General features: G+C 35.6%; 1 protein-coding gene across 2 annotated transcripts in view; it reads right to left on the reverse strand.

The window, feature by feature from the left end:
* sytl5 (synaptotagmin-like 5) overlaps nt 1-16,906 on the reverse strand; it is a 31,246-nt gene that overhangs the window by 11,261 nt on the left and 3,079 nt on the right. For both annotated transcript variants that reach the window (XM_051119922.1, XM_051119921.1), the window contains exons 2-7: nt 5,654-6,028; nt 4,878-5,084; nt 4,533-4,648; nt 2,163-2,271; nt 1,660-1,762; nt 1,434-1,563 (exon numbers count right to left, since the gene is read on the reverse strand). In XM_051119922.1, the coding sequence (XP_050975879.1) occupies nt 1,434-1,563; nt 1,660-1,762; nt 2,163-2,271; nt 4,533-4,648; nt 4,878-5,084; nt 5,654-5,778 (790 nt within the window). In that variant the 5' untranslated portion in view covers nt 5,779-6,028. The remainder of the gene's footprint in view (nt 1-1,433; nt 1,564-1,659; nt 1,763-2,162; nt 2,272-4,532; nt 4,649-4,877; nt 5,085-5,653; nt 6,029-16,906) is intronic.

The following is a 16,906-nucleotide window of genomic DNA, read 5'->3' on the forward strand; positions in this document are numbered from 1 at the left end:
ATGGTGTGACTGTCTCAAGCATGGTTAAATAAATTAAAGCTTCTGTAAATTAAAAAGAAAAGCATAAAAATTGTGTGACATAAAATGTCCTCCGGTGTGACGCTTGTACTGACACACCATAGGACAAAGATGTCACACCAGAGGACAAGGTCTCTTTAAAAAGCATTTTAAATAATTAAATAAGATTTGTTTAACTCTTTAACTTTTTATTCTTTTTTGATCACTCTCACCGTTCTTAAATGCAATAATGACATTAATTAAACAATTTTCTGATGTTTTTGCAGAAAACTTGTATTGTTATAACGTATCATGAAAATAAGTATAAAATGTGATACTATGTTTTTGAAACAGAAAGAACTGAGGGAGAGAAATTAGTGGAAGAGAAAGGACATGGAAATATAGACAGAAAATTAACAGGGATCCACCAGAAGCGAGAAGATCCTTAGAGAATGATGCAGAAAGTAATGATGCCTTAAAAAGAGTAGCTTTATAGTTTTTTAAAAAATCATTCACATCTTAATGAATATAGTTTCAATCATATATTAATAATATATAGCTGTATCAAATATCAATCATATTTAGCTGTGCTGCACATGCAGCAGGGGGGGCAAGAAGAGTTTAGTAACATACTGATTGACCATGAGAATTTTTTTGATGAAAATTATTATGTTGATATTATTTGTATCAAAATTAAACTTTCTTTCTCATTTGACGTTCAAAATTAAACAGAAATACTGTAAATACTACCATTTCTGTCCTTTAGTGTGACATAATGTCCTATGGTGTGACACACATAAAAGAACCACAGATTTGTTTTTATCTCAAAATATCTTTAAAAAAACAGTTAAGTATTGCTATAGTTTAATAGTTTAAAATGGTTTCATTTTCAACAGTTTTGAACAGATGACAGCAAAGTTTGTCTTATTGTCAAAGTTTGTCTTGAAATTGTCCAACAATTAGAATTTCATATTAAATAAATAACACTGTATGAAATTAAGTGTCTAACAATGAAGATAAATCTCTCTCATGCTATTTATATATTATTAAGAGTTTTTTTATTTCTTAATTTTTGCTGTGTCACACCATAGGACAAATTTAAGGTATAGTTCAGCAAAAATGTAAAATAAAAAAAAAGTTTAGGGACCCTTTATAATTTCTCAAAGATCAGACTTCACACTACATAAATATATGCATTTCTTCTTTAAAAAATGGCCTTTTACAAAAAAGCATTTTTAGCAGGCTATTTGTCAACTACCCATATACATTATACAAATTCATAGACATTGATTATTGTTTAGATTTCACTGTGGTCTCAGATTTTTACAAGTTTTTAATATTACAGTGAACTGATAAAAGGATGGTTTCGAGGACAAATGTCATTACTGGTGTCAATGGCAGCAATATTATATGTCGAATTGTTGCCATGGTGATACCTGATGAGAGGGAGGCTCTGGATACGGCGATAGAGGGTGTGCTAGAATCTGGTTGTCTCCGCCCATCCGCCATCTTTTCAGGGATGCTGTCACTGCTTTGTATACTAGACACGCTCTCTGCCCCATCCGGCTGAATAAACACATGCACGCACACAGACACTAAACACTGCTTTCTTGTCATGCACACAAATCTGTATACAAATGCAATTGTGCTATCTTGCGTTACCCTGTTTCTTGCCTCCGTCTGGGTTGGTGTTTTGACCATTTGTGCTCTCATGTTATTGGGTACTGTTGGTAACCCTGAAGATTCCACTGCCACCGCTCTCTTCCTAAAACACAGACACTTAATGAGAGTGAAACACAGACAGTCTTAATGAGCAGACACATGCTGGCACAGAAGCTGCACTCAAGTTCATACTGCCTACTATTTTTCCAAATTAATATGTGAAACAGCATGCAACAGGATTTATTTCAAACAGCAGGATGCTACATTGTTTCACACTCAGTACACTGCAAGCTTGATATTACTCCTGGCTCATTTGTCACATTGTAAATGGTTGAGTGCATTGCATTACAGGATGCCGTGTTTACAGTGTTACATTTTAGCAAATGTTCCAGGCATACAGAAAAAAGCATTAAAAGCGCAAATACTATTAACTGCAGGAATTGTATCACAGTAAGTGATTCCAAGCATAGCCAACTCAATGGACTGTAAATGATGCCCCTCACCCTTTCCTGTTCTTCCCTATGTTTTTCTGGGATTGGGGCGTAGCTGATCTCTCAGACTGTGGCGTAGACGATCTCTCCATCTCTGATGATCTGTGAGCAGAGCCTCCATCTCCATACACAAAAACAGATATTCATAATAAAAAAATAAGGCTCATATTTTAGCCTGAAGCAAAGTTTTTAGAAATATCTTAAAGGGATAGTTCACCCAATAATGAAAATTCTGTTGTTAATTACTCACTCTCATGTCGTTCCAAACCTGTAAGATCATCTTTAGAACACAAATTAAGATATTTCTAATGAAATCCGAGAGCTTTCCTACCCTGCATAGACAGCAACGCAACTGGCACGTTCAATGCCCAGAAACGTAGTAAAGATATAATTAAAATAGTCCATGTGACATTACTGGTTCAATCATAATTTTATGAAGTTGCAGGAATATTTTTTGTGAAAAACATCTTAATTTGTGTTCCAAAGATAAAAGAAGGTCTTTCGACATTGGAATGACGTGAGGGTGAGTAATTAATGACAGAATTTTATTTTTCAGTGAACTATCCCTTCAATGACAAATTTGTTAATTAAACAAAGCTTTTCACTTCACAAGTCGTTAATTGATGGACGAGCTGTGTGGATTGTCATGATGCTTTTATAATTTTTTTTTTGATACATGAATGAGATGTTAATTTCTCCAAATCTGTTTTGACAGAGAAAAAAACTTGACAACAAAGCAAAGCTCTTGGATTGAAGCGCTAATTAAACATCACTGTTTTGGTCAATGATCTATCAAAAATACTGTCTAAAATTAAAATGTGTGTTTTTGGTTTTTTTGTTTCATCCTAATATTTTTGGTTGCCAGAATTCTCTATTAATTCACGTTTCACTATTCACCTTTTTCATCATCTTCGTGGCCATTTGTAATCTTTATGTGTTTGGCTTCCAGCTTCGTCTGCATCCAGCTATTTTTAGCTATACAAACCAGCTTGTTTTGCTGCTTAATACTGCAAATTGGTTTGTCTTACAATGTTAATTTAATGTATCATCTTAGTTATGAACACGCTGGTTTGTAGTGCAAACAGTTTTACCGTTTACTGCACGTTGTTAAAGAAGTCCACTTCCAGAACAAAAATTGACAGATAATATACTCACCCCCTTGTCATCCAAGATGTTCATGTCTTTCTTTCTTTAGCCATAAAGAAATTTTTTTTGAGAAGTTTTTTGAGGGAAACATTTCAGCATTTTTCTCCATATGATGGACTGATATGGTGCCCCGATTTTGAACTTCCAAAATGCAGTTTAAATGCGGCTTCAAAAGGTCCCAAATGCAGTTGTAAACGACCCCAGTCAAGGAAGAAGTGTCTTATCTAGCGAAACAATCGGTTATTTTCATAAAAATTATACAATTTATATACTTTTTAATGTCAAACACTCATCTTGTCTTACTCTGCCTGGACTGTTTTTGTTCCGGTTCATGACAGTTAGGGTATGTCGAAAAACTCCCATCCCATGTTCTCCCTCAGCTTCAAAATCGTCCTATATCGCTTTTTTACCTTTTTTGTTAAGGGTGTTTGATCTTCTTTGCATGTTCACTTTGCAAAAACTGGGTCAGGACTTCTGCAGTGATGTAGGATGATTTTTAAATGATTTTTGAAGTTGAGGGAGAAAATATGATCAGTTTTTCGACATACCCTAACTGTCTTGAGGCAGAATACACAGAGTTCAGGCAGAGCAAGACAAGACGAGCGTTTGAGATGAAAAAGTATTTAAATTGTATTTTTTTTAATGAAAAAAAACAAAAACAAAAACAAAAACGATCGTTTCGCTACGTTTTGGGATCGTTTGAAGCCACATTTAAACTCCATTTTGGAAGTTCAAAATCGGGGCACCATAACAGTCCATTATATGGAGAAAAATCCTGAAATGTTTAACTCAAGAAACTGAAGAAAAAAAGACATGAACATCTTGGATGACAAGGGGGTGATTATCATTATCTGTAAATTTTTGTTCTGGAAGTGGACTTCTCCTTTAATCTTCTCATTATTTCCCTACAGCGGATAATGAACTGGAAGTCTCACCCATAAGCTTACTTCCGCATTGAAGGAAAAGGTGGATAAATTACAATTTATCAACACAAAACCAAATCAGAACTTCTATTGTCTATGCTGCTGTGCAACTGGACATGAATAAACAATGACAGCATTTTATTTTTTAATATGCTGAAACATAACTATTCTAGTACAAATCATAAAAAAGCCTGGAGGCTTGACATAACATAATTTTCCATTATGTCAGGGCTGACAGTGTGTATGTATGGCAACATTTATAGCCACTGGCTGATGGATGTCCATGTTGACACAAACCCTGATTTGGTCTCACCTGGAGGACTGCTGAGGATTGACTGCTTGACTACATCACTGCTGGGAATGCTGGCATGTTGAAACCTCTTGGATCTCTCTTCCAGAAACCACTCTCCTGTAACCACCTTCAGCTCCCTAAATCAGCCAGTCACACACAGACAACACTGTTTGAGCACCAATTATAGAAGTGACAATCACAGCCTAATTGGTTCACCTATTAAAAAGCCTATGAACTGTTGACACATTTCCTATTGCAACAAGAAGGATATGTACTAAAGCCAAAAAAACTCAATTTGATGGTGTCTTCTATCTATTCACCATTACAGACCAGAGTGTGTATGGATGGATGTTGTGTGTGACTCACGCTGTCTTCGCACACACGTTGCATTTGCAGTTGCTGCCTGGAGGTGTAGCAGTGCAGAAGTTGCAGATGCGCCGATGACAGTTGGTGCACACATTGCCCCTCTGCAGGATGAGACCCAGAGCACGCAGACATACGGCACACTCTCGCTGATCAGCAGAACTACGCCGCCCGGATCGCTTCAGCTCCAGAAGTTCATTTTTCAACTTCCTGTAGAGTCACAATTGGCATCACTGTTGGGGAGTAACTAAATGTAGCAACCTTATCAATTAACTACAGCAGGTCCACTGCTTTGAACACAGTTCATCTGTTTCAAAGAGGAGCTACATTTTTAATGCCACATGGTGAAAATTTCCTGACATACAGTATGTAGTGCTGAAAAGTCTGATTCATTCTAGTGAATCAGTGCACAGGTATTTTTGTAGCAATAGCCAAAAAATTTTATGGGTCAAAATTATTGATTTTTCTTTTATGCCAAAAATAATTAAGATATAAAGTAAAGATCATGTTCCATGAAGATATTTTGTAAACTTCCTACTGCAAATATATCAAAACTTTATGTTTGACTAGTAATATGCATTGCTAAGAACTTATTTTGGACAACTTTAAAGGTGATTTTCTCAATATTTTGATTTTCAGATTTTCAAATAGTTGTATCTCCGCCAAATATTGTATAAATCTCAATTTCAAAATTGACTCTCATGACTGGTTTTGTAGTCCAGGGTCACATTTATAAAAATGTCTGCTTGTGATGAAATAATTTGTGTGGAAGACGTTACCTGATGCGTTTCTCCTCTCGTTTGCGGAGTTTCTCATCTTTCTGGAGAACACTCAAGATCATCTGTCTTTCGTGCTCCAGGAGGAAGGACAGATTAAGGGAGTCGCTTGTTTTTGCCATGACCATTTAAAGAACTGCTCACAGAGCTCCAGAAAATCTCAGCCAATCAAACTGGCCACAAACCAATAACAATTATGCTTCATGAATGCAGCTGGAATCTTCAATCAGAATGAAGGATTGCTTTAGTTCATCTGCACATCCCCAAAAAGGTCATCTGCCCAGTCCTTCAGACGATAACATTCATCTCTTGACAATTGTGGCAGGTCTTGTGATCCTATTGGTCAGTGCATTGTTAACCTTTTTACCTGCTGAATGCCTGCAAGCATAACATCCATATAAAAACAATCAGTGATCAATCAGGTTTTTTAGGTCTAACACTAGGGAAACAAGATGCATTTCAAGTTTCAACATTACTTATTCTTCAGACATTCCACTTTAAATACAATAAGTATCAGCTATATACAAAGTGACCAACATTTGGTTTTTAACCACTGAAAATGGGTAATATTCAACAATCTGAAAATGAAGCCTCATTGGAGGCTCATATCTCTGGGATTAAATAAAACAGGGCCTTGGAAATAAGGATTCCAAAAGAAACGTTTATTAAACCTTTAATATTCCTTAAGTTATATGCATACAAAAATAAAGTTTGTTAAGACTCAATATCTAAAAAGCCATTTAGAAATCTTCAATACTTCTTGAATTACAGACATGCAAACTTTGGAGGAAAAACTTTTTCCCATTTTTGCTTTTACCCATTTTTGAATGATCACCATTGGCACATAATGCAAAAAAGATTGCTAAAGTTAACAGATTTTACTAACAGACCTAGCAATCTCTGTGTAAAAATAACATTATAATGCTGCCATCTTTCTGGACTTATTTTTACCCTCACCTCCCCCCTTGTAATTTGACTCAAAATTTTGACCCCACTCCACAAAATAGTGGATTAGTCAGTAAATATTCATCTATGACATTTAATATTTTGGCTTAAATTACTATACATGTGTTTCTTTCTTCAGAAAAAAATACTAGCAAAATCAAAAATTGAGCCAGGGAAGTTTTTGAAATTTGGTTGATTTGACATGGAATGACCCTATTGTACAACCTAATTGAAGTCAAAAGTGTTTCATGTAATATATAATATTTTTCAGAATGGAATTTTCTGAATTTTCAGATATATAAAGAGATGCTCCCAATTACAGAGAGAAAAAAAATCCTATTGGAGCCAAACTGCATTTCAATCAGTCTGTTTGGAAGGGTCAGTGAGAAAGAGGGTGGCAAATGATAATGAAAAAACTCTTTTACTGGGAAAAAAAAAACAACTTTTACTAACCAATAACCTCAGAGGGGAAAAAAATATTAAAAATGTCTGACACGACCAGGGTTGCCAGGTTTTCACAACAAAACCTACCCATCTGCTACTCAAAACTAGTGTTTTGGAGGGGGGTCCCCTGGTAATCACATTTCTAGGATAAAATACACGCTTCTTGGCAGGTTCACCTTGAAAAATTTGCATTCCTGGGGCTATATATCACGTTATTGGGGTCACTTCAACCTGTGAACTTGAAAAACAACCTGCGGCAACAGTGTTAGTCCAATTTCACAAAAACAAATGCAGATTTGCAACACTGGACATGCCTCCTTTAAAATCATAATCATTATGTCTCTCATATAAAACATTAAACACAAAATAGTATCTAAATGAAGGAATTATATTTAAATAGATCACATATGTGACCCTGGATCACAAAACCAGTCATAAGGGTCAATTTTTCAAAATTGAGTTTTATACATCATTTGAATCCATTAACGTATGGTTTGTTAGGATAGTGTAATATTTGGTTGAGATACAACTATTTGAAAACCTGGAATCTGAGGGCACAAAAAAAAAAAAAAAAAAAAAAAGAAAATCGCCTTTAAAGTTGTCCAAATAAAGTTCTTAACAATGTATATTACTAATCAAAAATTAAGGTTTCATATATTTACAGTAGGAATTTTACAAAATATCTTCATGGAACATAATCTTTACTTAATTTCCCAATGATTTTTGCCATAAAAGAAACATCAATAATTTTGACCCATACAATGTATTTTTGGCTATTCCTACAAATATACCCCAGCGACTTAAGACTGGTTTTGTTGTCCAGGGTCACATATATGTATTAAAATCCCAAATTATATATAAGAATAATTCAAGAGGCAAAATCAAGCACTTTTTATGTACTTCAGCATGACACTATATCATGGATTACGATGAGCTTTATTATCTGCTTTGTGAATAGACTGACAGTCCAGATGTCAGTATGAAAGCCCAGCCAAACCGATACAGCTACAGCTACTAGTCACCATTTAGGTTTTTATCTAAAGTGACAATACACTAATTGCAGTGGCAGTCTGCCAGCGGCAATCTGGGGTGAAGTGGCTCACTCGAGAGCACAAGAGTAATAGAACAGGACAGTAATCACTGTACATCATGCATACTTGGGACTGAACCTATAACCTCTGCATTAATAGCTGACACTTTCCACAAATAGTTAATAGAGTTTAAAGGCGATTAAATAATGAAACTGTATGTTCTAATAAAATAAAAATACACCAGAATGGGTGTTCTATTTTAAAAGGGATAGTTCATCCAAAAATAAAAATTCTGTCATTAATTACTTACCTTTATGTCGTTCCAAACCAGTAAGACCTTCATTCATCTTCAGAACACATATTAAGATATTTTTGAAGAAATCTGAGAGCTTTCTAAGACAGCAACGTAATTACCATGTTCAAAGCCCAGAAAAGTAGTAAGAGCGTCGATAAAATAATCTAAGTGACATCAGTGGTTCAACCATAATTGTATGAAGTTACAAAAATACTTTTTGTGTGCAAAGAAAAAAAAAAAAAAAGACTTTCAACAATCTTGAACTTGGTAATTACATTGCTGTGGAGGGTCACAAAGCGCTCAGATTTCATCAAAAATATTTTAATTTGTGTTCCAAAGATGAACAAAGGTATTACAGGTATGTAACGACATGAGGCTGAGAAATAAATTACAGAATTTTCATTCCATGTTGATTTTATGTTAAATAAAATAGTTTGTCTAACATATCTACTGGTTCTCTCCCCAAAGAACATTTCATGATTATTGCTTTAAAAAAATAGCATGGCCATGGGGCATCAATTTGTATTCTTAAAAAGTGCCAGCTCTGATCTCTAAGTATTTCAATCATGTCAGTTGTCTTTGCTAGAAGCCCAGTTGAGACTGAAGCATTGTACTGCCTTGGATCTGTGGAGGATTTTAATTTCCTGTTTGAAACGTTGATTTATGGGCCATATTCAACACCCAGCACTGTCTGAGTGCATGATCTGGGTTAATATGTAGCAGTTACCGCATGTATGTCATCTTATCTTTGTTCCAAGTTTTTTGAAATCAATAGTGAGTGACAAATGGGGAGGACAGAAACTATGCGTCCTGTACGTGCGTGTGTGTGGGCACGACTCGCTTTCCTATATTCTGTTGTCTGTCTGACAGAATCTGATACACCATGTCTGACAGGCCAGCCTACATAATCAGAACCTTCAAAAGCTGTTTTTCACACCATCATTTACACTTAGAGACGTGTCTGTCATCGGTGACACAACTGCACATGTACGTCTACGTGTCACACACAGGTGACAAATTATTTGTAATGCCACAGCACAAAATTGCTTAAAGCTGAATTGCTTGTGTATATGTTTGTGGCTTTGTGTGTAACCGAGGTTCTTGTTCCATTAAGTGTCTGACTCACCAGAAGACGTGGAGCAAAATTAATTCAAATTTCTCATGCGAGAAATGTTTACAGGGACACACAAACGCACGCACACACACCATGATCACTGAAAGTGGAACTTCAGTATCTCCGCTGAGGAAAAGGACAGCATAAGCCAGCAATGTCTCGTGGCACTAATTAAAAAAAATCTCTTCTTCCTCTTACTGCCATCGTTGTCAGGCAGTTGTTAGTATGCTTTTGAGTCTAAATGTTTAAGTCTGAAGGTTGGCGTGTTCATTATACACTCCTAAGCAAGGAGTATACTGCTGAGTTACTTTAATAAAAAACTTACAGGGTTACAAAAGGTGTGGTACATCTCTGAATCCCACCCTATGCACACACATTAGTGTACACAAAGCCCTGTATAAACATACATCACCACACAGTTCTCTTATGTTGTTAAACAGTATACACTACTGTTCAAATGTCTATGGCCAGTAAGAGGTTTTTGAAAGATGTTTTTAAAAGTATATTGTGAAAAAACTTGCCAATATGAATCTATTTTAAAATATAGTTTATATCTGTGATGCAAAGCTAAATGTTCAGTCTTCAGTGTCACAAGATTCTTCAGAAATCAACCTTTGCTGCTCAAGGAACATTTCTTATTATCAGTGCTCAACATCTTATTGCTGCTTAAAATGTTTGTGGAAAATATTTTGTCACGATTCTTTGATGAACAGAAAATTCAGAAGGATTTATTTCCAAATAGATTTTAAACTATATTATAGTCTATTCCCTGCTGCCTTAAAATGTTAAGTTCAGTCAACTCAAATAAGTTTAGTCAACTTAAAATTTTAAGTTGTACTAAGTAACAACTTAGATATTTGTGTTTGCTAAACTTAACAGATGGGTAAGTAACCCAGCTGCCTTAAAATTTTAAGTTGAATCAACTCAAATGTCTAAGTTGTCACTTAGTATAATTTAACATGTCAAGTTGAATAAACTTTTTTTTTTTTGAGTTGACTGAACTTAAAATTTTAAGGCAGCCAGGTAACAAATTATTTTAAGTTGACTCAACAAATTGTTTTTTTACAGTGTAGAGGGTTTTTTTACAGTGTAAGGGACTTAGAGGCAGGAAAGCGTGCAATATTTTAACAAATTAAAGTTAATTGGTGGTACATACGAGCAGTATTAATTAAGATATTAGCCTAATATTTCACCCACCTGACTGGAAATGATAAGAACAAACAAAAATGTTGTCAAGATTCTTGCCCTGGAAATCCTGGTTCAGTTTGGCAACCACAAACGCCTTTTGTTCCTCAAACAAAACTGTTTTCCCGGTCCGACCGAGTAGTACACCCCAAAACATGACAATAATTGAGCATTTTCAGCAGTAATAATCAGCTAAATATGCCAGTTCCATTCAGTTCAGTGGCACTGTTTACGTTCAGTGCCGCCAATATGGCTGATTGATGATGCTTCATGAAAACACCATTAAACAAATAACACATTCTAATGCCACTAAAGAGACATGGTTAGCCACTTGCTAGCACTAGCCTGGCACATTACAGTACATAAAATTTAACTTACCACATAAACAGAGTAAGAAGAGATGACTGCTAGGGCACCACTGACAAACATCTAATCTTGTAAAATGTGTGGCAAGTACTGCTGTGTGCGCATTCAAACACAATTTCAATGTCCCACATATTAATTGCAACTCCCTGATGCCTGCAGTTTATATACAGTATAATTAGCCAACGATATAACTGTGAGAGAAAGCATTCAAACATATTTTTCCTCCCGTCTCGTATTTACTCCCTTTAGGGGTTCTGTGGTGCAAGTAATTTCCTTTCCGAACACTATAGAGAGTTTTCATGACGTGTCATCAATCGGCACTGGCGGCACTGAATGTAAACGATGCCACTGAACCGAACAAAACTGGAATATTTTGCTAATTATTCCTGCTGAAAATGGTCAATTATTGTCATGTTTTGGGCTGTACTAATTGGTCAGACCAAGAAAAACATTTGGAGTGAGAAAAACTGTCTGAGGAACAAAAGGTGTTTGTGGATGGCCAAACTGAACCAGTATTACCAGGGCAAGAATCTTGACAACATTTGTGTTTGTTCTTAACATTTCCAGTCAGGTAGGTGAAATATTAGGCTAATATCTTAATTAATACTGCTCGTATGTATCTTTAGCATCTATTAATTTTAGTTTGTCAAAATATTCCACCCTTTCCTGCTTACTAAGACCTTCTCTATATGATTTAGCAGATTCCACATGTTTTTTCTGTGGTTTAGACAGCATAAATAAGCAAAACGAGGAATTCAGTAGTACATTAACCGTGCAATCCATGCTGTTGTGTACATCCATGTATCTCCAATATGGCCGTGCATTCGGGTAACTGAGAAAATCGCAATGTTGGGGAGTAACTAGTTACATGTAACAGAATCCTGTAATTTAATTACAAAATAAATGTAATTGTAATTAGTTACAGTTACTGAGAAAAATGTGTAATTAAATTAGTTATTTTTGAAAATGTTAATGATTACAAAGGGGGTTATATCTGAATTTTTTCACACACACACCTACATACAGATTTAATTGACTTCTTTCATAAATTGCATTGACTGCTCTCAAATGAGACACAAACGTTTCAGGAGTTTAGGACACAGAATAGGACACATGCTTATTTGATAACTGTTTTATTTCCTATTTGGGTTTATGTATATACTTTATTTTTTTAAATTAATTGTTTTTTTCCAAGGCATTGTTAGATGCCAGTGTTTAAAGTCATAACTACGCAAACATTTGATTTCAAAACCAGTATAATAGTTATTAAACTATTTCTTCTTATGATTTTAAATCTGTATTTAACATCAGAATGATCTCAAAGTAAATAAGAGGTGTTAAGTCTGAATTTGTGGTGGCTGCGCTTTAAATTAAATAATTACACAGCTCTGTGGAATGCTTGATTCTGATTGGTCAGTCATGACATTCCAAGGTATGTTAATCCCCAATAACAACTGGTAAAAGCTAATAACACAGACTCATCCAGGCAACTTAAGTCAGCGCTATACGCTTGATAGTTTTTCTTCAATATCAGGTGTTCAATTTCTTAATTCTGTCATTCTGGTATCGTGGACTCGCTCTATTGTTTTTATACAAACGCAGCTGCTGTCATTTTGTTTTGTACACTGTAATAGATTATAAGATAACTAACAAACTAGTACTGAAAGTACTAGTACTTAATTATTTATGTGGTGAAATGTTAAATGTAAAAGTGTTATGACTGCACTGTATTCCTTAAATGTCTGTCTAGTTTGAACTTGCTGCTTGCTAGCAACTGATTTCTTCATAAAAGCTTTGCGTTCAAATATTTCAGATCAGTGTTTCCTGTCTAATTACTTATTTTTGTGGCAAGTAGCTGTGTAATAAGTAGGATAATGTACATCCAGTCAATTGTTATCGCAAAATAAAGATGTATATTATCCCTTAATCTTAATTCAAGTGATTAGGTCTGACAGTAATCAGTGTTGAGTGCTAATGTAAGGTTAACTCTGCCTGGTTTAAACATTTCAAAATGATTACCAGCTGAAAATATTAGAAATTTAGAAAAGCAATCAAAACGCAATCAAATGTAATAAGTTACATTACTTTAATAAATAAAGTTACACTACTTATTACATTTTAAATAGAGTAACTTGTAATCTGTAACCTATTACATTTTCAAAGAAACCTTCCCAACATTGCCAAATTATGACATAAGTGCAAACCCTCTATTCGGATTTGGGCTGCATCTCTAAAAGTGATAAAATTAAAGCAACTGTCTCCATCTTTTGTGACGAAAGTTAAAAGGATTTTAAACAACAGCAGGTTGAATAAATGCTTTTCTGTTCAAATTTTCACAATTTTTCATTTTCATGTGTAACTAAATCCTTAAATAACAATAAAAAGCCCAATCCATTCCACACCTCAATAACCTTGACTAATTAAAAAGACACAACAACAACAACACTTTTAACAACACCCACAAGCACTGTTAATTCATTGGTACCCCAGGCTCGGGTGAATATTAAGACACCAGACAAAAATAATACTGCCTTTGAATCCTCCTCCCGGGAAATTCCTATTTATCAGCTCAGAAGTCATCGTTACGATGTGATGCGAGTTCAAATGACTTTGGTTTGGGGGGAAAAAGGATAGGGTTTCATGTTTGTTTATCTCTTTTTCACTTACTGACAAAAGACAGGAAGATTTTCAGCTCTAGTGCAGCCTAATGAAGAGCACTGGATGCACATTAGGTTTAGTAATTAGTCTTTTATCTGGCCATTTTACCTTTCTCAGGCTGAAATGTAGTTGCACAAGCCTGTCACTTTATAAATTATCAAGTACGTTGAATGCATTTTATCATGAAACCCCTTACAATCCTGCTTTTTCCCTCTGGTAATTAAGACACTGTGGTGCCGTTCACGTGTAAATACGATCATCCTGACATGACCTGAAAGCAACATTAAAGATGAGAAGCATGTTGCAAGAACCATGGGAAATGTAGTTCAGTGCATAAATCTCAGGAGAGCAAGTCAACAAGCTGCCAGTCCAGCTCTCAGCTCAGTAATTACTCCTCTAATGATGGAGACACATTCACCAGCAACACCTGGCTTAATGGAGATTAGACTCATACATGTTTTATGCCTTTCAGAGAGGCTGCATTAGCATAATAAAAAAGGAAAGCAAAGCTATGAAATGCAGATTAGGTCTTGGGTAGTAAGTATAGCAGCGGCCGACAAATAAGAGATTTTGAGCATTCGTCGCCAAATATCTAAATCTAAACAGCACGGTGGAAAATGGTCAGTATAATCCCAATGTACATGTTTATTGTATTTAATGACAGAAATGACGTATTACACAATATTTACTCAAAGATCTTTGTGTAAAGAACTGACACAAAGAGGAACAACTTTTTAATCACCAAATGACATCAACATGGTCTATTTCAAAGTCATATATGACAAATACTGTATATGATTCATGTAAAGGGGCAAATATAAATGAAATTATGTAATTAGAGTTGGAATTTTTCAGCATCTCCTCTACAAACATTCAGACCAAGTATGAAGTACATCATGGACTAATGGACTAACAGCATGCAATGCAATGTACTGTTGTCCTTCTCTCCAGCTGTGCCCCGTTGAATCTTTAATGGATGCATCTTATTTAAACACACATAAACACAAATCAATACAAAATGTCAGTTATGGAGAGATTGTGACTGTTAAAAGGACATCAGTAGAAAGATACGTGCAGTTAGTCAAATGTTAGAGCACTTTATATTGAGGTACTGTCTGAATATGATTTTGGTGCCTCTATTTGTGATGTCGATTAAGCTTTTCAACTCACATTCTCGTTTTTTAGGACCAGTGCACATTAAAATTACAAAAAGACCTTAAAATTTAGATGGGTTTCATTCTTTTTTTATGGAATTGATTCAGTTTTTATGCTCCTGCTGCCACTAATGTTTCCTGTCTGTAGAGTTAATAATCAATATTACTCTTTCCTCTATAGGGAAGGTATAATACATTATCTGTGTGTATGACTGTGTGTATCAGTCACTCTATTACAAATATTTTGGACACTCAGTTATTTAATGGTGGTTTTTTTATGGTTCAAATTAGTGATCGACCGATATTGATTTTTTATTACCGATACCGATACCGATTATTTGCATAATTATGTGCCCGATAACCGATATGCAGAACCGATGTTTATTTACTGTTATAAGGTAGATCAGTGACTGAGTGAAGTAAGTCCATACTTCACTTTGGTTTTTCCTCCTTTAAGTCATCTTAAAAAGTGTTGAAAATTAGCAGTCTTTCATGTAAAATTTAATCTTTTACAACAATAAAAACATTTTATTTATAAATCGCATCAGCTGCAACACTAATGAGCAAAATAAATGTAGAATGTATATTCTCTGGAATATTGGAATATAACAAACTATGCATTTACATCTAAGTATACTCAAACTGTGATCGCTGGCTAAGATAATAAATAATTTCCATATTGTATATATTTAGAAGTGTATTAGAAAAATAATGGTTCTAGTAAATGTTAATATAATTGAGAATGTTTTAAACAAGTGAATCGTGTTAAAAATTACATGCGGTGGCCAGCGCATCATCAACCCGGTGAGTGAACGTAGAGCCCTGCATTTCAGCCTGACTTTTTTACGTCCCTAGGGCCGAGCTTCGGGACAATTTTCACGTCATAGCTCAGACGCGGGTCAGGCTTCGCGTCTGTTTTAGGCTTCTCCTTATTTTTATATTTTTGTCATCCACAATTTATGGTGATAAAAAAATTCCCCGCTGGTGGAAACAACACGAGACTTCACTTTCGCTTTTTTGAGACCGGCTCGGAAGGCATTTAGGGCGGCCGTACACGGTGCGAATTCGGACAGTCGGAAGACCGTATGGCCACGCACACGTCACGAGTGACTTTGTTTACGGACGCAGTGGTACACGGCACGATTTTAAAACCTGCCGATTTCCGAGGCAATCACATTCACGAAGTTCCGCGCCAAAAACATGGACTCTGAGGAAGAGATCCTTTTCTTTGTGGCAGCAATGGCTTGCGAAAAAACAAAAAAAGAAAAGAAAACGAAGGGCATGGCAAAGAGTTTGGCTGAAGGGCAGAGAACAACATGGACTTTCTTTTCTTAATCGTCGTCGTGGAAGATATTGTAAATTACACAATCATTGCGTGTCATGCAAGTTTCTGCAATTTGTGACGTTGTTTTTATACATGTTAAAATGCTGGATAGTTTAGGTATTATTGTATACATACTGCATCTTACATGTTGTATTGTTGTGGAAGAACAGTAATGCAGAATCATAAAACTGCCTTCAGGACTTTTGCTATATGGTTTTCTGATTGGTCATTTCCAGTTTGCTCAACAAATCGGCTCGTTCAACAGCACACACGTCACGCTTTCAATCCGACAGCTCCCGAAGTTTTTTGACATGTTTAAAAATGATCGTAAGGTCGGGAAGTGCTCGTAAGGCACTCTGCTCGTCTCGTAATTTCTCACACACCATACGAGCCCCGACCATACGAGAAGAGACGATTTCCTCCGATAACCAAAAAAAATCGCATGCGAGCTCGTACGACCTCAAAAATCGCACCGTGTACGCCCGCCTTTAGTGTCTCCATCAGCAGCAACAGCGAGCGCGCCTTCAACGCAGTGGGTAGAGATCCGCGTTCAAGTGCACGCAATAGGCTAAAGCTTGCTGCAAAGCACCAACAAAAGTAATTATCATGAATGTGTAGATGGGAAAATAGTAAGGAGATTGTTTAATTATTTATTAATAAACAAGTGTTTTCTGAGTAAGTGATTTCAGGATGAATTTGCCTATCCGGACTCGCCATCTTCTATTTGGACGCGCCTTTAG

The sequence above is a fragment of the Labeo rohita genome, chromosome 9, assembly GCF_022985175.1.
Source record: "Labeo rohita strain BAU-BD-2019 chromosome 9, IGBB_LRoh.1.0, whole genome shotgun sequence".
Taxonomy (NCBI): domain Eukaryota; kingdom Metazoa; phylum Chordata; class Actinopteri; order Cypriniformes; family Cyprinidae; genus Labeo; species Labeo rohita.